The sequence below is a fragment of the Lepus europaeus genome, chromosome 17 (genome assembly GCF_033115175.1).
Source record: "Lepus europaeus isolate LE1 chromosome 17, mLepTim1.pri, whole genome shotgun sequence".
NCBI classification, from domain to species: Eukaryota; Metazoa; Chordata; class Mammalia; order Lagomorpha; family Leporidae; genus Lepus; species Lepus europaeus.
In genome coordinates, this window is record NC_084843.1 from 58,865,619 (window position 1) to 58,887,389 (window position 21,771).

A 21,771-nucleotide genomic window follows, 5' to 3' on the forward strand; every position below is an offset into this window, starting at 1 on the left:
AGGTAGGAAGGTGTGAATAATAGATGAAGCAAGGAGAGTGTTACAGCCTTTTGACGCTGGTGCCTTGGCTAAACAGAAGCCCCTCCTCAGGCCTCCTGGTCGGCGGGAGCAGCTGCCCTTCTGGGTCCAGTGCCTCGGAAGACCTTGTTGTCCGTGGGCCTTGTTCGTGAAACCTCCCATCTCTGCTTCCTGTCTCATTCATCACTAGGGTTTTGTGGTGCTGGTGGAGCTGTGAGCTTTTTGGGGGCAGATGAAGTGGGATCTTCCCTTGTTTCCGCTGCGTGGTTTTTAGCACAGAATGTGTGGAGGCTCCTGTGTACCCCTGCCTTTCTGCATGTGGAGCAGAGTAGGGTACAGGGCGGTCCCCGTTATCCCTGGGCCCCGAAGGTACACGGTTCTGCTTCCCAGCCAGAGGAAGACAGATACTTGCCTTCTCTCCCCGCGGCGTCTCAGCAGCCTCCAGCTTTCTTGTCTGGGAAGGTTGCTGGATTCCCTTGCACATTTTCTCCATCTGTGAACTCTTCTGAATGTCTGATGCCCTCGCTGGGGCTTGTACAAAGTTATTTACTTATTTATTTGAGAGACAAAAAAAGGGAGAGAGATCTCCCATCTGCTGGTTCCTTCCCCAAACGCCTTCAGTTGGTACTGAGCCAGGCCAAAGCCAGGCGCCTAGAACTCCACCCAGGTTTCCCATGTGGGTATCAGGGACTCAGTTACTTGAGCCGTCACCTGCTGCCTCCTGTCCTGCACATTAGCAGGAAGCTGGAGTGGAGAGCAGAGCCAGGACTCGAACCCAGGCACGCTGATACGGGACATGGTGACTCGGCCGCTGTGCCGAATGCCTGAGTTCTAGCTGGGCTTTCGATGAAGGCACAGAAGTGTCATCGAGTGGCCGGGAGGCAGAACCCTCGTGGCTCCTGTGCAGTTAGCTCACTGAGCTGCAAAGGTAGGCACTTGGTGGAGGCGGGGCTTGTTTGCCCTGGCCCAGGCAGGCCCAGACTCGAGAGAGACATCTGTCCCGTGTTTGTTCTCCATTAATTGCTAGTAATAATAGCCGTCCTCAGACAGGGAGAGTTGCGGGCCCTTCAGATGTTTTGTTTAATGAGCCTTCACCTGACGAGGGCTCTCCTGGCCTCCGTGGAAATGGGAAGTAGATGATGAAGGGCGTGTGAAGGCCTTGGGAGCACGGAGGAGGCCTGCAGACCAGAGATTGGAGGAGGGTATTGCAGAAAGACTGAGCTTAAAGTGGAAGGAAAACAGTAAATAAAACAAAACCAGTGTCCCTGGCTCTGCCACTCCGTGTGACCTTGGAGAAGCTGCTTCTGGGAGCTCCACTGCCCCTTCTGTGCAGTGGACATGATTGTCCCTGCCTCACCTGCCTCACGAGGCTGTCATGGGGTGGTTCAAATGGAAGCACTTTGGCAGCCACCACAGGTCATCACTGACTTCCTTGTAATTTAGTAACTGACTTTGCACGGGCTCCTTGGGATGCCTTTGCCTGCCCATCAGGGAACTCACTGTGCGAACTCAGCCTCTAGGGGAGGGAGCATGGTGTTCAGAATTCACAGGCATCTCAGTGGTGTTAGAGGGGAGGGGTGGAGTGAAAGGGGAAGGCGAGGCCAGCTGCGTCCCCTGCCTGCACCCCACAGGTGCAATGGGGTGCACGTGCCGAGTACAGCGGAGGGGGGTGCTCCGCACTGGGGTGATGGCCCCACAGCTCCGCATCGGGAAACTGTCTGAGGTAACAGGGGCGAGAGATTCCCTTTGTTGTGGAGAGCAAATGGGTACTTGGGGGCCTCACTCCCTCGTAAAGAACGAACCTGGGAGCCTTGTTGTGGCTGAAAGAAATCCAACTCAAATCAGTTTAGGCCAAAGAGAGAAAAATTCTAGGATCCTGGAGCAGGAGTCCAGGTGTCAGTTGGCATCTGTGTCTGGGGATTCATTGGTCTCTAGTGTTTGTCAGCCCAGCTTTCCTTGGTGCTGGCTCCATTTGTAGGACCCCTGTCCCCTATCAGTGGAAGGGACAGCGCCTGCAGCCCTAGGCGATTCCAGCCAGAGAGCAGGCACGGCTCCCTCTTGGAGAGGGCCATGATGAGCAGCCTGGAGTCCTGGGCCCATCCTGAGCCAATCACAGTGCCCGAGACGGGTGACCCTGGATGCCCCTGGATCCAGGTGCCTGAATCACAGGTTGGTCCTCTGGACCTAGGGCAGGGAGTCGACCCCACCCCAACCTCCTGGGTAGAAAATACGAGGATCCTTACCTAAGGAGATGCTAGACACCCTACGGTGTTGCCGGAAGTCTTGTTGCCTGCACGTTAGTCATCCCTGGTGTGCCTGCATTGTACAGAAGCCCACGGCCCGGGCACTGGCTGGGGCAGTTCTTCCGAGCCAGCAGCAAGTGCTTGGGGGCTGCCTGCTGCCCGCAGGTCCGCACACACAGGATGAGCAAGGGGAAGATGCAGAGGGAGCCCTGGCTTGTCCACAGGTGTGACCAGGGTGGATTAGTCAGCCTTTTCCACAGCCTGAGAACGGCAGCTGCTCTCTGTCCAGCATTTTCTAAGCTGCAAATGTGATTTTCAGAAGAGGTGTCACTACCTCTTTGTGCAGCCACAAAGCACAGCTTTCCCGGGCCCAGGCCACTGCCCAGGAAGGACAGGCTGCGAGACTCCTCGCGAGTGTCTCCCGGGGCTGTTTGTCGAGACCCCTGGCCTCCACTGCCCTCCACCGCACTGCGTGAGGGTCCAGTATCTCACTTTGCCCTGCCTTTCATGGCTGCCCTTTTCTGACTCCCTGGGACCCCCACTCCCACCCCACTCCCCGAAATGTGCTTGTTAAGAAAGGAGCAGTGGAGAGCTGGGGTGAGGCAGGGATCTTTGCTGAGCTGCAGGAACGTGGGCCAGCCTCCTGCACCCTAAGGCAGGCTCCTCCCAGATGTCCAGGCAGCTCTTTTTAAAAATGATTGATTGATTTATTCAAAAGGCAAAGAGAGAGAGAGGGGGAGATCTTCATCTGCTGATTCACTCTCCAAATGGCTGCAACGGCCAAGGCTGGGCCAGGCTGAAGCCAGGAGCCTGGAACTCCATCCAGGTCTCCACGTGGGTGCAGGGGCCCAAGCGCTTGGGCCATCTTCCACTGCTTTCCGAGGTGCATTAGCAAGGAACTGGACTGGCAGCAGAGTAGGTGGGGCTTGAACTGGCACCCTGATATGGGATGCTGCTGTGCTACAATGCCAGTCCCATGTGGTCATTTTTGATTTACTTGGCTGGAAAATTTTCAGGCTTGGGACTCCCAAAGGTGCTGCCTGAAACCCGACCTCTTCCTGGGTGGGGGACCGAAAGCTTCTACGGGCTCTGTGTCCATGCTGGCACCCATACCTGTAAGCAGGAGGTCCCAGTCCCCAGACACCTGGAGCTTGTGTAACCTGAAGCCTGCTTTCCCCTTGATGCATCTGAAATGAGGCTTTTGAGTGGGTTGGCAACCAAACAATAAAAGCTGCCATTTGAAAAAACTGACCACCAACCAGCCAACGGCATGGCCGCTTCATGCTTAATGAAGGACAAGCAGTGGCACCATGAGTGAATGGGCCACCACTGCCTGTGACCAGGCAGCCACTGGGCATTTGTGGCAGTCTCCGGGTACCGAGAGCAGGTGCAGAGTCCTGAGCGCGGCCCTTCTCCCGAGGCACGTGAGAGGGCAGGTGAGAGTAGTGAAATTCAATGCAGGAATTTCTCGGTTTATTCATTCATGAACACCTTAATTAATTCAGCACGTGTTCGTTCAGCCTTTCCAATACGCCAGAAACTGCTCTAGAAATAGAACAGGGTGTCAGGAGCGCATGGGTTCCATGGACATGCATACAAAGATTTGTCAGCTCTCTGAAAGACAGCACTTTTGTGTTTCAACAAAAAGCAGCCATTACTTTTTTGAAAATAAAACAACCTAAGGGATCCAGGGTAGCCAAAACAATCTCAAGGGAAAAAACAAAAACAAAAAAACAAAAACAGACTTGGAACTTCCAACTTCCAAATTTCAAAATTTCCTACAAAGCAACAGGAAACGCCGTGGTCCTGGTGTAAGGGTGCAACTGAATTGAGAGTTCAGAAATGAACGCAAATGTTTGCCGTCCAATTCATGGAGACAGAAAGTAGCAGAGGTTACCAGGGGCGAGAGGGGAGGGAAATGGGTGTGGGGGTTCTGTCCGGGCTGATGAAAAGTTGTGGGAACAGGTGGTGGTGATGGTTGTGTGACTGTGCGTGCTCATCGTGCCACTGAAGGCACACCGAAAAGTGGTCACCATGGCAGGTTTCATGGTATGTGTGTCCTACCACCGCCATCCCCACCACCATACAACAATAAAAAAACGAGTCCTGGGGGCTGACCCTATGGTGCAGCGGGCAAAGCCATCACCACAATGCTGGCATCTCATATGGGTGCCGGTTCGAGTTCTGACTGCTCCTCTTCCAGTCCAGCTCTCTGCTATGGCCTGGGAAAGCAACGGAGAATAGCCCAAGTCCTTGGGCTCCTGCACCTGCATGGGGGACCCAGAAAAAGCTCCTGGCTCCTGGCTTCAGATTGGCTCAGCTCTGTCCATTTGGGTAGTGAAACAGTGGATGGAAGACCTTTCTGTCTCTGCCTCTGCCTCCCTGTAACTCTGCTTTTCAAATAGTAAATAAATAAATCTTAAAAACCAAAACAAAAGCGAGCCCTGGAGTGAATGGAGGCCTGGACTCCTCGCTGACGTGCAGGTACCAGGTGGACTCTGGGTGTAGGATTCTCTCTTGAGTCAAGATGCTGGGTGATTTTTACTAATGGACGGCAGTGCTATTTTTGAAATAGGGAAAAGAAGTGAAGAAAGATGGACCAGGGCCTTGTACTTAGTTCAGTATTTCCATTGCCCTGTGGTAAGGCGTGAGGAGCTGGATTGCTTGCAGCTATTTCTGTCCCAGGCAGGGGTGGGGAGCGTCCGGCCGCAAAATCACTTGGTCTGGTCCTGCCAAGGCAGCCACGGGCGGGACTCGAAATTCAGCAGATCCGTAGCAGCTCGTTTTTAAGTTGATCTTTGTGTACGGCCCGTGAATGATGCTACACATATCCAGGTGGCCCTTGGCAGGAAAAGGGTCCCCACCCCTGGTCTAAGGGCCCCAGGGTGGACTGGGGTCTCCACACAGGGCGTGGGTTTGCGTGGCTGAACATGGCAGGGACAGGAGGAGGCAGGCAGGGCCTGCACGGAGAGCAGGGGTGGGTCGTGGCTTGCTTCTGACACGTGAGACTGACATGATGCCCGTTGTCTCCCTGGACAGAAAAGGGAGATTTCATCGCCCTGGATCTCGGGGGGTCTTCCTTCCGGATTCTGCGGGTGCAAGTCAATCACGAGAAGAAGCAGAATGTCCACATGGAGTCCGAGGCCTATGAAACCCCCGAGAACATCGTGCATGGCAGTGGGAGCCAGGTGGGTCCCCGGGCTGCCTCCAGGCGTCAGACTGGAAAGCATGGGTTCCCAGGCCCCTGGAGGGGTTTCGGGAAGGAGTCCGTCGCCAGTGTACCTGGATGAGGACTCTTGGGTGGAAAGGTGCAGTGGCCCCGGGCAAGGTTGGGCTGGGTTGGAGAGAGGTGCACCGTCGGGGTGAACGGTGGGGAGCAGGAGCTGGCGCTGGAGCTTTCTTGGAGTGGCGGGAGTGAGCAGGGGCCCCCAGCTCTGCTGGTTGAGTACCCCCCTTCCCTGAGGACCCTGGGCTGGTTCCCCAGCAACGGGTTCAGTGGAGCGCTTGCTGGAAATGGCCCTTCCTCCAGGTTTGGCCTCCTCGCCCACCCACCAGGTAAGGTGTAGCTGTGGTTTTGTCAGACAAGAGGTAGAGTTCCCAGCCCTGAGGCAGTCGGGGGCTCCTCGCCCCTGATTTTGTAGTGAGCCTGAGCACAGGAGCGCAGAAGGCGGGGCCTGGACACTGGCGTCTCCTCCTTGCACTTGGATGGGGCCCACCCCTTCGTGTGCCCCACCCCCGACAGGCGGGCTTCCTCCCCGGCCGAGGGTGTGGCTGTGCCCAGGAGGGGCCCCTTTGCCCACTCCTGCCTGTCTCCTTGCCGCGAGGGCTGGGTCCCTGGTCCACAGAGGGCCCTGAGACCAGGGTTCCTGCAGCCCCCTGGGTGTTCAGTCGTTCCCGGGTCCCCTAAGCCGGCCCCTCCCGTGGACATTCCTGCTCCTCCAGTCCTGGCCTGAGTCAGGGCTGCTGTCCAGGAGGAAGATTCGGAGCTTGCCAAATGTTTGCCCTGGAGAGGGTGTGTGCATGGCCAGTGCGTGACTAAGGCCTCAGAGAGCCCGGTGCTTCTGAGTTGAACTTTGAAATGGGACCCGGGAACCCTCCCCTGGCCTCACTGGGTGTGGGTGGGACCAGAAGTAGGCCACCAAGCCTTTCTTTGTCCAAGGGCCATTCCTGGCCTTTGGCCTGCTTCCTGGGGTTTAGGCTCAGGTGAGCATTAGAGGAGATGCTAGCCCTGGAGCAGGGGGAATGACTACAGGCAGCCACTGAGATGGGCACCTGTCACTCATTGGGTGCTACTGGGCTGCAGCACCCACCCCCTTCATCCCGTGTGTGCAGGTGGCGGCCAGCGGTCAGGTCCTTACTGTGCCCTGTTGACCACTGCATTGCTCCTTTTTGCGGGTGGCCAGTGACCTCGGAGCTTGGCGTCCTGCTTGTCCATTTGGTGTTGTCTGTTTCTTAAGCTGGGCCACCCAGCCCTGGTGCCTTCACCACTGGGAGGCTGACCTGGTGCACGCATCCCCTGGGGGCTTTGTCCTGACCTATCAGGAGGGGGACCCGGTGCAGGTGCACACTTGGTGCACTCACTTCCACAATAACTTCCTTCTCCCCACTGCTCCCCTTCTTACCATCCTCTGTCGCCCCTAGCCTCTGCCCCCTCCTTCCCTTCTCAGCCTCGGGAACCTGGTTTCTCCCGCTGCCTCTGTTTCTCCTCTACCCCTTTTAAGCAGTCTGCTACAACGATGTTGATGAAAATACACAGTCACCATGCAGACGGCTACGTAGCGCGTGTTGTATACAAGCACTTTATGTGTATTAACTCGTTTGAACATCACAGTAACTCCGTGGTGGGGGGGTAGGTATTGCTGTTAGTCCCATTTTACAATTAGGAAAGTTGAGGCTCAGATGTTGAATAACTAAGCCCCTTAGGTTATACAGTTCAACGGTAGCAGACCAAGGACTTGAACCTAGACAGTCTGGCTCCAGATGTTACCGTTTTAACAAGTTGGAACTTCTGGGCTGGGTTTTGTCTTTGTCTTTATTTTCTGTCCTTTGGTGGTGTGGTGGGCAGCAGTAGTTCAGGGAAGGAGGGGGAGGGGGTTGGAAGGTGGAAAAAATGAAACGGGAAGTCGTCCTGCAGAAGCTCGGTGTTGGGTTAGAAACACGCGTTTTGTGCTCCATCTTCCCGAGCTCTCCCACTGACCTGTGCAGTGCCCACAGTCTGCTGGGGTTGAACGCACAGACTGAACGGCGGCCGGTTCTTGGGACTGTCATCCTAGGGGAGTTTCATGTCTGTTGTGCATGGGAATTTTCAAGTAGGTTTTTTTTTTTTTTTTTTTTTTTTTTAAGATTTAACTTATGTATTTGAAAGGCAGAGAGAGAGAGATCTTCCATTTACGGGTTCACTCCCCAAATGGCTACAACAGCCAGAAGCCAAGAGCTTCTTTGGGGTCTCCCGTGTGGGTGCAGGGGCCCAAACACTTGGATCGTCTTCCACTGCTTTGCCAGGCCCATTAGCAGGGAGCTGGATTGGAAGTGGACATGAACCATTGCCCATATGGAATGCCAGGGCTGCAGGTGGCATTAACCCGCCATAACACTGGCTCTTTGAGTAGAATTGTTAACCTTTTATTTGAAATATTAAACTTATAGGTTTGAAGGAAAGCATAAAGAACTCCTGCCTATGCCCTTCATACAAAGTTCCCAGGTGTTAACTGTTTCCTTTATCCTTGTCTTCTGTCTTCATACACACGTGCACCTGCACATGGGTGCACACGCACCTGCACACATGCACACATACGCACACAGGTATCCCCAGAGTCTCAGTGCCATTGTTCAGCTTAAGCACAAATGCAGCATTCCTAAAACACCAATCATTTAGTTTGGGGAATTTCAACAAGTAAATGTTTTCTGTTTCTGCTGCGGTCCTTGTTGACCATCTCCGAGCAGAGGAAATATTTAGGAAGTGAGTGAGCTGTTAGAGAGCTAATTCATGCTTCTTATTAGACACTCGAACTGTGAGTCCCCCGCAGTTGGGTCACTTCCCTTCCTGGCTGACCCCAGCCCGGGGTTAGCCCTGGAGTGGCTTCCTGCCTCTGACTGTGAGTGTCCCCAGAATGGCCCCTCCCTCCTCAGCGGAGTGCTTTGCCTGCAGGAGGCGGCTGCAGGCCCTGTGCGGGCAGATCCGGTTCTGCAGCCTGGGTTCTTCCTGGCGCTGCCCTACACCAGCCTCCCCTTCCTCCTTCCTTCCGCCCCGGCCTGCATCAGGGGAGCCTGGAGCCTCTGAGTGCAGATGGCGTGGGCGCGAGGACGGACTTAGTAACGGGCTTATTATCAGCCTGCAATATGGGTCACAAGAAGCTTAGCCGGGCCTCTCCAGGGAGGGCGGGCGTGAGTCTCCGCAGGCAGAGGGGCGGGCTGTAGCAGGGGCACAGGCCCCAACCTCAAACACACTGGCACAGAGGTCTGCATGAGAGCTGGCTGTCAGGGGCATCTGGGGAGAGTTGGGCAGAGCAGCAAGGACTCTGACCCCTCTTGAGGGCACCCCTGCAAGGGGGACCTTCAGGCAGATGGTGGCCTTGTCTGGGAGCCTCATGGGACTGTGTGGTTTGCTTCTCTCAGTTCCTCCTCCTAGGCTCCGAGAAGCTCTGTGGCTGTGTTCATCCCATGTGTAAGGAAGGTCTAGGGTCATGATTGTCATGTGCAAAAAACAGAAGGTGACCAGGGACTGACCCAGACCGTGGCATGGCTGCCCAAGGGGCCATGGATGCCCAGGTTGCATTCACAGAGGGACAGAGCTAAAGAAAAGAGAGGCTCTTTGTTCTACTCAGCTCTCCTCTGTTTGGAAGCCAAATGGAATATTCTCTTCAGTTCTGATGGCATTAGGGAGGAGAGGAGTTAACAGAGACCCTAAAAGATTACCCCAGAGGGGTGGTGAGCCTCCCGTCCCTGGCAGTATTTATGCAGAAGCTAGGGAGCCCATGTTCTGGGCTCTCCCTAGAGGATTCCAAAGGTGTGTGTGCACCTATAAACCAGCTGTGAGAACCCAGTGAGCTCTCGCCTTCAGATGTGTGCCCTGTTTTGGGTACGCACCTCGTGCTGCAGTAGACAGTCACAGCCGCGGGCCCCTGGAGACGGCAATTTACAGAGGGGATCAACCAGTGTTCTGTGACTTTCAAGTCTTCTCAGTACCCGATGCCCCGTCCTGGCGCCCGCTGCGGGGTCAACCTTCTCCGCAGGATCTGAGACGCTCCTGAGAACGGCGGTTACGACCCACAGCACAGCTCCTCTCTGCCATCCACGCACCATGTGGCCCACGGGGTCGGGGCCCCTTTGTGTGTGTGCTTGGGAGGGGAGTGGGAACGCCACGTGCCCTCCCTGCCTGCCTCCCTCCCGCCTGACCGCCCTCGCGTGCTTCCTGCAGCTTTTCGATCACGTCGCCGAGTGCCTGGGAGACTTCATGGAGAAAAGGAACATCAAGGACAAGAAACTGCCCGTGGGATTCACCTTCTCGTTCCCTTGCCGACAATCCAAGATAGACGAGGTAAGGGCGCCAATCGGCCAGTGCGGCCTGGGTGCCCCATGTCGTCTCGTGTTAGGATGTGGGTGGAACTTAACACCTGGCGCTGATGCAGTTTACTTTGTCAACTGCTTTCATGATGCGTGTGCGTTTGGAGCTAAATCCTGGTGTTTGTGGCCACCAGGTAGGCAGAGCCATCTTATTGACCCCAAACAAGGGGAGGAGAATGAAGTGGGTGTGGCGGTGGTGGCCAGGGGGCAGCGTCTGTAGGGCCCTGGGGTGCCTTGTTGCACTCCAGGTGGCTTGGCGGCACTCACCCTCCTGTTTGTCATTTGTTCACTCATTCTTCTGTTCAGCAGACCTGCAGTGACAGCAGTGTCCCTCGGAGCCCTGCAGGAATTCCACATAGACAGCTGCAGCCTTGTTCTTTTTCTCTGCACGGAGACAAAGACACACACACACACGCACACACATGTACCGCTGTGATTAATAGGGATCCTGATATTGGCATAACTAAGGACCCACAAGATACCAGGTGCTTCACACCTATATCTCCATATAATCTCCAAAATCCTCTCCTGAGTTAAGTGATTCCCACCCACCCTGCAGATGAGAAGACGAGGCTTGGAGGGCTCAGAACCTGCCCAAGGTCACCCAGCCAGGAGACGGCAGAGCTCATGCTCGGAGGGGTGTCCTTTGCTGGAGGGTGGTGATGTTGGGGCGCGGGGCACCTCCCACACGGGTGGGCGGCCTCTCAGAACCCCTTTGTCAGTAGGTCCTCTCCTAGGCACTGCTTTTTGCCACTGGAGTCCTTACCTGTGCAGTTTGCAGAATCAGCATGAAGGGGCTTGAGAGGCCAAGGCCCTCATTCCAGGGTGGAGAAGGGAGGCCTGCCGGGGCCACAGGGCTTCTTACGGCAGATCCTGGCCCCGAGGCCCCAGGCCCTGCCTCCTATCCATTGACGCACCCCTCCACTTCCCCTAACACACACACGCGCACACACACAAACACACACACACCTTCCAACATGGCTACCTCCCTGAGATGCTGCTGGCTCATCTTGCATCCATGCAGGACTGCCTCGGCCGCCAGCAGACTCTTCCTTTGGTGTCTGGCATAGTTATACCTCCACGGTAGTCACATCTGTTTGACCTCTGAGCTATTTTTCTCAAACCCCTTTGCAAAACCTTTTCAGCTGCAGAACCCTGCTTATCTACAGGGAATATGTTCCAAGACCCCCAGTAGATGCCTGACACTGCAGATGGCACCAAACCCTTTGTATACCATGTTTTTTCCCGTACATGCCTTTGGTAAAGTTTAATTTATAAATCAAATACAGCAAGAGATTAACAACTATAATAATAAAGTAGAAAAATTGTAATGATATTCAATAATAAAAGTTACATTAATGTGATCTCTCTCAGAATATCTCCTTGCACTTCCATGCTGCCACAGTTGTCCAGGAACCTGGGTGGCACTGGCTAATGGGCGGGTAGTGTATACAGCGTGGATACAAGGCCAGAAAGACACCTCATGGCCCCGGGTGGAATGGAGTGGCATCCAGTGAGATTTCATGTTTCTCAGAACAGTGCACCATTTCAGACCTATGAACGGTTTATTTCTGGGGTTTTCCATTTAGCATTTTGGACCATGGTTGAGCGTGAGTAGCTAATACAGAGAGACTACTATATTAAGTGTCCTTTGAAACAAAAGACTGGGGACTGAGACATGCAGTCACACCCCCTAGGCAGAGACAGACCTGGGACACCCTCCTGGGGGAGTAGCTGAGAATGAAGAGACTCTGGTGGGCGGTGCCTACTCCTCGCTCCCTTGTTCATTCAGCAAGCTTCCCGAGTGCTGACCTTGGGCTGGGCACTAAGCTAGGCCCTGGGAGACAATGGCCGGGAGACTGAGCCTACCCCCAGGAAGATGCAGTGTACCAGGGAAGAAGGTGTATCAGGAAGGGCTGGGAAGGGGCCTGCAGGGTGGAGCCCTGGTGCCTGGGAAAGGCTACTGTGGGCAGAGAAGGAGCCAAAGGTGGGGGCGCCACCTGCCTACTTTGCCTCCCATCTGGAGAGGGCTTCCTAGGCGCGGCCAAGCTGCCTGCCAGATAGCCCATGAGTCACACGCCCGTCCAGGGCGCCGTGCACACTCCTCAAGGCTGGCCAGGACCTTGGAGATTGTCCAAGTCTAGACCTGCTCCCTTATTCTAGGTATGCAAAGCAGACCTCAAACAGTGGACCGACCGGCTCACAGAGCAGTGGGCAAACAGTGTGGAAAGAAGTTAACCAGGTCCCCCGACTCCCAACCTCTCGCTCCTCCCGCAGGGCCATGTTCTCTGTGGCTCTGGGGGGAGGGAAGCAGTGTCCAGGGGCTGCTTCTGTCCTGCCTGCCTTAGCCACAGCTGCTGCTGAGCAGAGAACCACAAACTCTCTCCAGGCGCCTCCAGTCCGCGTGGCTCTCAGCAAGTGCGGATAGGGCCTGTGTGGGCAAGACCCTATTCCTGTGTCCCCGGGAGACCCACAGACCCAGACAGCCATCTCCCCCAGCCCTGCTGCATATGGGTAATGACTTTCCCCATTCAGCGAGAATAGCCAAGTGTAACGATGAGTTTGTTTAAAGTACAAAAGCAACATGTAAGACTCTTGAAAATAATACTTACAGTCCAAGGTTGGATTGCTACCCTCTGCGTTCCCATTGATACGCAAACTGAAATGGAGTGTTTCTGTATAGATAGTGCAGTCAGCTCTTACAAATGGGGCTGAGTTCCAAAGATGCCCAAGCACGTGGTCAGCGTCAGCGTCAGCATCGTCCCTGTGCATCCAGGGCCCGAGTCCCGGCAGCTCAGCAGCCTAGAATTACGCTGGCCACTTGTGTCTCTCCCCAGTTTGGCCCTGATTTCTCTCCTTGGGGCTGTGGACACTGAGATCTGGTTGGGATTTCTCTTGCTCTCCCCCTTTAAAAAATTATTTTCATCTATTTGAGGGGCCGGGGGAGAGAGTAAGAATGAGGGATAGAGGCTGAGAGAGAGAGAGAGAGAGAGGCAGAGATCTCCCATTAACTGGTTCATTCCACAGATGCTCACAATAGCTGTAGCCAGGATCTTGGAACTCAGTCTAGATCTCCACGTGGGTGGCAGGGCCCCAACTACTTCAGCCATCACTGCTGGCTTCAAAAAGCTGTGCATCAATAGGAAGCTGGAATCAGAAGTGGAATTGCTTGGGGCCAGTGCTGTGGCATAGTAAGCTAAGCCTCCGCCTGCAGCGCCAGCATCGTATTTGGGCGCCAGTTTGAGTCCCAGCTGCTCCACTTCTGATCCAGCTCCCTGCTGATGTGTCTGGGAAAGCCATAGAAGATGACCCAAGTGCTTGGGCCCCTGCACCTGCTTGGGAGATCCGGAAGAAGCTCCTGGCTCCTGGCTTCAGATTGTCCCAGCTCCAGCTGTTGTGGCCATTTGGGGAGTGAACCAGCGGATGGAAGACCTTTCTCTGTCTCTTGCTCTCTCTGTGACTATACCTCTCAAATAATAAAATGTTAAAAAAAAAAAAAGAATGGAACTGCAACTCGAACCCAAGCACTCTGATATGGAATGTGGTTGTCCCAAGCAGTGTCTTAACAGCTGCACCTAATGCCCACCCTTCCTGCTGTCTCTTTTAATGGGATCTGGCTACACAGTGGATGTCCAGTTAGATTTGCATGCTGTGTGGTATACTGTACCCATTGGCTGCTTCTTTATGCTGGTATAAGCTCTGGGTATGGGAACAGGGTCTTTCTCTCCTGGCAGACCCCATAGAAACGCACTGTGAGGGTGAGGGGAGGGGAGGGGGAACAGAGCCAGGCTGCGTCACCAGTGAGGTCTGGAGGAAGCCACCTGGCCCAGTGGCCTGGGCTTCATCCCTGTCCCAGAGCAGCTCCCAAGGGCTGGAGTGCGGGCGGCTTGTCCTACCCCATCTGCTGTCCCTTGCAGGCCGTCCTGATCACCTGGACAAAGCGATTCAAGGCGAGCGGCGTGGAAGGGGCAGATGTGGTCAAGCTGCTGAACAAAGCCATCAAAAAGCGAGGGGTATGTCCTCTGGGGCCCTCTGCCCTGGCTGTGCGGACAGGGGCTATGTGGGAAGTCTGCATCCTAAAACGCCACAGCCCTGGCTGGGAGCTGGGGGTGGGGGCTTGGGCAGTGGTGCCACGGTCTAAGACTGCGGCAGGTCAGGGTGGTTCAAAGCCGAGCTGTCAGAGGGGCTCCCTGTAGGAGCCAAGCCCCGGGCCAGGGCACTGCTTCTTCTGACGGGGTGGGCTGGGCTCAGCAGGGAGCAGGTATCCCGGGTGCAGCCCGCCGAGCTTGGAACAAGGATGGAGCAGCCGGCCTTCAGTGGGGACGCGGACCCCATGCAGGGTCTGCAGAGGCATGTGGCTCCGTGGGTAAAATCCACTCCCCAGAGGATGCGAAGGCAGACAGCGAGGGACTGTGCAGTTTCCAGGCTGATTTGCATTCCAGCAAATCAGGGAACTATCACCGCCCACAAGCATAGGTGCAGATACCCAAGTGCTCGCGCCAGGCTCCCCTCTGCTGGTGAGTGGACAGTGACGCCCCGTTGTCTATCCCCAGGACTATGACGCCAACATCGTGGCTGTGGTGAACGACACGGTGGGGACCATGATGACCTGCGGCTACGACGACCAGCAGTGTGAAGTCGGCCTGATCATTGGTAACCGCTGCCCCTTTGCTTCCGGGAGGCACCGTGGCCTCTGTCTCCGGTGGTCACAGCTTCCCCCCCGATGTCTCTCCCAGGCACCGGCACCAACGCGTGCTACATGGAGGAGCTAAGGCACATCGACCTGGTGGAGGGCGACGAGGGCAGGATGTGCATCAACACGGAGTGGGGGGCCTTCGGCGACGACGGCGCCCTGGAAGACATCCGCACTGAGTTTGACAGGGAGATCGACCGGGGCTCGCTCAACCCGGGGAAGCAGCTGTGAGTCCCAGGCCTTCGCGGCGTGTAGGGGTCGTGGGGGAGGCTCCTTGGGAGAGCCAGGTGGTTGCAACCCGGAGAGCCTGCCGCGTTTGCCTGGCTCGTCACTCCTTGTTGGGACAGAGGCCTGTTTGACACCACGTTCTCTTTCTTTATTCACATTATGGTTGTGTCACCGTAAGCTATTTTGGGAAAATCAGAATCCATACAAGGTTTCAACACATTGCCAAGTGCTGTAGTCATGAACCTTGCTGCTCGGGGCGAGAGGGGGGCTGTGGACACGGGGGGGCATGTGCTGAGCCGGGAGCGGAGAGTGTTGGCTTGTGGAGCATACACTTGCCGGCACTTGGGGGCTGAGCCCCGCTCTGGGCTCCGAGGATCCAAAGCTGCGCCCGCCCCCGCCCCCTGCTTGCTGTCTCGAGGGAGGGTGTGAGTCAGAAGCATGTGAGTCCTGCAGAGCTCGGGGGCATGGGGGATGGAGGCTAGGGCAGGTGGGCTGATGAGGGAGGGCAGCCTTCGGGCAGATCGCTTTCGACCCTGGACAGCTCCGGGTTGCAGAAGTGGCGTTGCTCAGCCCGCAGAGGGCGTTGCTGCCTCTGAGCCACGAGTCTCCTCTGTGTGGCCCGCGTGCTGCCAGCCCTCTCTGGTCCACCCCACCTCCCACCAGCCTTATCCTGGGGTTGGCCGGTGACCCTGTGCACCCCTTATTCTGATGCCATCACCCAGAAGATCTTCATCCCCTGCGCTGGACAGCTGTCCTGGTCAATGGCATGTGTAAAGGTCAGCCGTCCAGCCCCGGGACAGAGGTGGTGGTGAATACAGTGGGTTTCTTTTCTTTCTTTCTTTTTTATTTTTATTTTTTAAGATTTATTGTTTTGAAAGGCAGAGTTACAGAGAGAGGGAGAGAGAGCTCTTCCATTCGCTATTTCACTCCCCAAATGGCTGCAACAGCTGGGCCTGGGCCAGGCTGAAGCCAGGAGCCTGAAACTCTTCTGGGATCCTCTCATATGGGTGCAGGGGCCAAAACACTTGGGGCCTCTTCCATTGCTTTCCCAGGCACATCAGCAAGGAGCTGGATCAGAAGTGGAGCAGCTGGGACTCGACCTGGCACTTGTATGTGATGCTGGTGTCGCAGGTGATGGCTTAGCCTGCTGCACCACAATGCCAGCCCCAACATTGGGTTTCTTAGTGCATGGATTCCAAGTTCTCAGACCCCAAGTTGGACATTTGCTTCCCTGGCTGGGACGAGGACACCAGCTTGGGGACTTGTGGCCCCAGTTCTAAAGCTCTGACAGTTGAAGAATTTTTTTTGTCTCCTCCCTGTCCCCCCTCCCCACCACCCTCCTGCCCCAGTCCATTGACTTGGCCCCAGATCCTAAAATGTGGCCCCACCCGTGAAACTGTTTTCTGTGCTTGTTTATGTGTTTTGTGGTATGTGACATCTGCACCACCTTGCATCTCTGAAATCCTCAGGCCTCCACATTCCAGAGCACCAGTGGCCCCAGGGGTTACAGATAAAAAGTTGCAGATAAAAACCCAGCAGGTGGGGCAGCCACCTGTGATGACCGAGCAGCCGTGGCCCAGGCCCTCTCTCTGTTCCTTGTGTGTCAACTTGGATGTCTCTGCCATCCTGATGTATTTCTGACTTTCTCCAAAGGGCCGGCTCACATCCCCAGGTTGCTCTATCAGCTGGATGCCAGCTGGCTTGCTACAAGTATTCTTGGGTCGGTGGCTGCTGGCTGGCTGGCTGGTTGGTGAGTGGGAGGATAAGCAGGATGAATGAAAGGCAGGAGAAGTCTGCCTTCTCCCCACGGGCCGGGTCTCATTAAGGACAGTTCCAGAGAGATGAGATTCCTGAGTTGTGTCACGTGTTTCTGGAAATGCGCTGTTGGCCACAGAGCGTTCTGCACAAGCAAAATTCTGCTCTGCCCCCAGGCTCCTGTCTGGATCTTGGGATCCGCCCGAGTCTGTCTTCCAGAGAATGCAGGTCCTTCAGAGCTGTTTTGGCCTCTGTGAGCTAGGGGCTGTTGTTTGCCCCAGCCTCTCTGTTGAGATTTGACCTGGTGCAGGCTTGGGGTTTGCTGCCCGATTTGGAAGTATGAGGTTTTCAGAGTGAACCAAGGCTGAAAACTTGGCTGTGTTAGGTTTGTGCCAAGGCTCTCAGTGCCTCGGTGGGCTCCAGACCGCTACACACCACTCATTTCTTTCATTTCAGTCGAAGTTAGCATTTACTGAGTACCTGCTGTATACGTTACAGCACGGGGAGGAGTGTCACAGTGGCGTGGCGGTTCTGCTACTTTCGGTGGCGGTGAGGGGGCAGCTAGGGAGCCCACCATTGGCCCGGAGCTGGGTGGTGTCTCTCTAAAAGGGAGCCAACGTTTAGCTCCTCCCCTTGCCCCTGTGTCCCAGCCTCTGATGTCCTCACATACCTGCCTCCTGTTGCAGATCTGGGTTCCTTCTGCTTTGAGTTTTCATCCTCCCCTCCTCCCCTCCTGCCTTCTCCGGCCTCTTGCTCTTCTGTTTGCCCCGTTGTGTCTGGAATCTCAAATCCCATTTCCCTGTGGCTCCTCCTCAATGCAAGGACAGCAGTGAGCACACAGGTCGGGGAGTGGCCTTCTTTGGCCTGGCTGGCGCAGGGCTCCTGCAAGCCTCCTCAGCTGCTTTTCTTCCTGTCACTTTGCCCACGCCATGGCCTTTTTCTCGGCAGCTCTTACTTCCATCTGCTGCTTGCCTGTAGGCCTCCCCCTTCCTTTCCCTGGGCTGCCAGCTGGAACAGTCCCGGCGGCCGGGGGGGACCTTATTGGGGTGCAAGGTCTTGCTTGTGACCGCCACCCCGCCTCGGCCCTGCCGGAGTTGCCAGCAGACCGAATGGCTGCAGCAGTGTGGTGCGAGAGGCTAGCATGGCTGTCCAATTTCTCTTGCGCAGAATGGGAGCCTAGCCCCGTGAGCCTGCGGCTTGAGCAGAGTGGGCTGGTGGGAGGTGCTCGGCTAGAGACTGGGAACGGGCAGACCCTGGGTCTAGGGCTCCTTTTTCTGGGAAGTACGTGTGTAGAAGACCACCATGTAGAAAAGGGAGCGATTGTTCTGGGTGTTGCTAGAAGACAGGGTGAGAAGCGGTGGGTAGGAGGCACCAGGAAGCTGATGTCAGGCTGCCCAGGGAGGAAGGGAACTGCTGTCTGTGAAGTGGGGATAATGCAGATGCTTACCTCATAGGGTTATAAAAGTAAGTTAATGTATTTAGTCGGCCTAGAGAAGTTGCAGACACACGGGAAGGGCCTTGGCAGTCGTTAGCAACCAGACCCATCCCCTCTGTAGATCGTCAGAGGCTGGCCCTGTCCTTATCCCCATCACACAGCTGAGTGGCAGCCAGCGGGGAGCCTGGGCAGTCTGGGCCTGCGCATCTCCTGCCGGCTCAGGGATGCCAGCTCGGGGCTACACAGAGGCTGTTCCGCCGGCACTCGGCGGCACCTGGGCAGCTGGGACTCCTCTGCCGGGGATCTTCAGCATCGCTGTAGCCAGGGCAGTCTCAGCAGGTCCTGCCAGCAGGGAGCACAATGAAGACTGTGTTTGCAGCGAGGCTCTGCGCCATGTTCACAGGCGAGGGCCAGGCACTCAGGCCCTAGCAGCACCTGGGCTCACCGGCCTGCGGACTGGAACGGCTTGTTCTGCTGGGTCACTGCCAGCTCTGGGGATGCCAGCTCCTCCGGGGAGAGGCTGGTGCTCCCGTGCGGACCTGCCTGCTTCCTCTGTCCTTCTCAAGGGTTTCCTCCTGGGTCCTGAGCAGCCAGGACTTGGGGGCTGGCTCTGGCCCTCTCTCGCTCCTGCTTGGCCGTCCCCTGTCACCAGCAGTCTCGGGCTCCATGCGGTCTCCTTTCTTCTGCAACATCGGCCTTGAGAAAGCTGCTGCAGTGGAAGAGCCACGCCCCCAAGGGCAGGTGACAGAGTCACTCTGTGATTGGCCTGTGCCCAGTCATGGCCGGAATAGTGGGATGAGCTGATTGGCTGTGAGTTTAGGATGCGGTCAGTGGGAGAGGAGCAGTTCCTCAGAACAAATTCTTGGTCCCCTGGCTGGAGACCAGCAGACGCCCCAGCAGCGGCCTCGTGGAGGCAGCTGCTTCTCCTTCAGAGACGCTGTCTGCCCTTCGTGCGCCACACGTCCACGTGCCCAGGTTGGGTTCCCGGCTCCAGCTCCTCACTCTCGCTGCTGTGAACGCAGACCATGGGAAGCAGCAGTCATGGCTCAAGTAGTTGGGTCCCTGCCGCACACTTTTGGGAAACCTAGATTGAGTTCCCAGCTTGTGGCTCTGGCCCTGCCGTGACCCAGCCCTGGCCATGGTGAGCACTTAGGGAGAGAACCAGCAGATGGGAGCTCACTCTCTCTGACTCTGTCTCTGTCTTTGTCTTTCTCTGTCTCTTTGCCTCTCAAATAAAATAATAATAAAAAAGTGTGCCGTACAGCTTTGTAAGAACTTACCATGTTCTGCCTTCCTGCAAGCCCTCTTATCTGTCATCTCCAACGTAAACCTAAGGCTCCCCCTGCCTCCAGGCAGCCGTCCCTGCCTGCTGCTGCCCTGTAGTGGTCCCTGGGCACTGGTGTGCCACTGGTGTGGCCGTGAGGGATGAGATAGTGCCTCCGCTCCTGGCCTGTTGCCCTCGGGTTGGTGCCCAGGAAGGACTGACGGCTCCTGTGTGTCTTTCTCCTGCAGGTTCGAGAAGATGGTCAGCGGCATGTACATGGGGGAGCTGGTCCGGCTGATCCTGGTCAAGATGGCCAAGGAGGGCCTCTTGTTTGAAGGGCGAATCACCCCGGAGCTGCTCACCCGAGGGAAGTTCAACACCAGCGACGTGTCGGCCATCGAAAAGTAGGTCCTGCCCCTCAGGCCTTGTGGGGACGGTGGGTTGGAGGAGGGCTGTGGGTCCCTCAGGAGTGTCAAGGCTTTCTGGGCCAGGCTCCCCACAGGTGCCTTGTGGGGGTTCATTGCTGCATGGCCCAGGCAGCAGCTGATGCTTCAGATGATTCTCCTGGCTGCTTATCAAAGAAGCCTCCTCTCCCACCCCTGCCGCCCCCTCTCTCTGTCACACACACACACACACACACACATGTGCATGCAGGAACAGGTGTGTTACTGTGCATGCATGTATACATGTGCACACATACATACACATGTGCACATGTTCATGTGCACGGACATGAATTTGCATACACTCATGCACTCAGAGGCAGACGAGGGTCTAGGAAGCCAATGGTGAACAGTCTGAGCCCGCAGCGCGTGCACCTAGTGAGTAGGGTTCGGCCTGGCCAGAGCCTTGGAGCTTCAGTGTTTCGCCTTGCCTCACGTGGTCCTTAGCTGCTGTGTGTCGCCCTCTCCCCTCCCAGGAATAAAGAAGGCCTCCACAACGCCAAAGAGATCCTGACCCGCCTGGGAGTGGAGCCGTCCGACGATGACTGTATTTCTGTTCAGCACGTGTGCACCATTGTCTCGTTCCGCTCGGCCAACCTGGTGGCCGCCACGTTGGGCGCCATCTTGAACCGCCTGCGGGACAACAAGGGCACGCCCCGGCTACGCACCACCGTCGGTGTCGACGGCTCTCTGTACAAGACGCACCCACAGTGAGTCAACCCTCTGCTGCCTTCCAGGTGGGAGGAGCCTGTATGGGGAGGCTGGCCCTCGGAGGATTCTTGCTGTCATTTGTCTTCGTCTTTGCCCTCATCTCACCACTCGAGCTAGGGATTCCCACAGCTGCCAGGGACGCTGGGCAGAATGTGTGTGGGTCAGACGTGCAGTACCTGTGTTCTTGTTTCAGAAGCACCCGTTAAAAATCTCCCTAACGCTTAGGTGTTACTTAATTTGGGAGGCAAAGAGAGAGAAATTGAAATCTGCCGTTCACGGATTATTCCCCCCAGACACCCACAGTGGCCAGGACTGGGCCAGGCCCAAGCCCAGAGCCATGAACACAGTCTGGGTGAGTGGCAAGAACCCAGTTACTTAAGCCAGCATGACTGTCTCCCAGGGTCTGTGTCAGCAGGAAGCTGAAATCTGGAGCTGGAGCTGGGAAGCAAACCTGGTGCTTTGATACGGGATGTGGGTGTCTTCCAGTCGCCAAACGCACGCTCCACGTTACTTTTTCAAATGGGCAGCCTGTCGACGCTTGGCATCTGACAGCCAGAGGCCAGGAGCGAGTTGGAAGTCTGTCCCATTGATGAGGGGGCACCGTGTGCACCACTCAGCCCTCTTGTCCCGTCGGCTGCCTCGGCCGTGTCCGTGCTGGCTGGCCCTCGCTTCCACAGCCTGGCCAGGAAGCACACGGCTTGCACATTCTAGAGTCTGCGAGTAGATTCTAAGTCTTTGATGGGGTTCGGTGGTAACAGCCTGTGATGTGCAGGACATCAGATGTTTCCCCTCTGTGGCTGGACATTGCTCGGCATCGGCCTGGCAGGCACTGCAGCTTCACGCCAGGCCCTGGGAGCGGCAAACACACCCCGGCTCCAACTGAAGCGGTTCTGTGTTGCTGGGGTAGAGGTTGAGCCGCTTGGGTGGTTTACCTGCCACGTTCATAGTTTTAGCACTTTTTAATTTTTTAAAGTTTTTTTGTTGTTGTTGTTGTTTTTTGGTTTTTGGTTTTTTTTGACAGGCAGAGTGGACAGTGAGAGAGAGAGAGAGAAAGGTCTTCCTTTGCTATTGGTTCACCCTTCAATGGCTGCCGCGGCTGGCGCGCTGCGGCCGGCACACCGTGCTGATCTGAAGCCAGGAGCCAGGTGCTTCTGCTGGTCTCCCATGGGGTGCAGGGCCCAAGCACTTGGGCCATCCTCCACTGCACTCTCGGGCCACAGCAGAGAGCTGGACTGGAAGAGGAGCAACCAGGACAGAATCTGGCGCCCCGACTGGGACTAGAACCCGTTGTGCCGGCACCACAGGTGGAGGATTAGCCTATTGAGCCATGGCCAGTTTTTTAAAGTTTTGTAAAAATTCTTAAAAATGAAACAAGCTACTTTTTTCTTTTTAATTTATTGGCTAATTTTTGGACAAGA

The 21,771-nt window shown here is 56.0% G+C and overlaps 1 protein-coding gene across 1 annotated transcript in view; it reads left to right on the forward strand.

Moving 5' to 3' along the window:
- HK1 (hexokinase 1) overlaps positions 1–21,771 on the forward strand; it is a 60,984-nt gene that overhangs the window by 22,803 nt on the left and 16,410 nt on the right. The window contains exons 3-9 of the mRNA XM_062215337.1: positions 5,301–5,449; positions 9,679–9,798; positions 13,742–13,837; positions 14,378–14,477; positions 14,561–14,744; positions 19,448–19,603; positions 20,119–20,352. Coding sequence (XP_062071321.1) covers positions 5,301–5,449; positions 9,679–9,798; positions 13,742–13,837; positions 14,378–14,477; positions 14,561–14,744; positions 19,448–19,603; positions 20,119–20,352 — 1,039 coding nt within the window. The remainder of the gene's footprint in view (positions 1–5,300; positions 5,450–9,678; positions 9,799–13,741; positions 13,838–14,377; positions 14,478–14,560; positions 14,745–19,447; positions 19,604–20,118; positions 20,353–21,771) is intronic.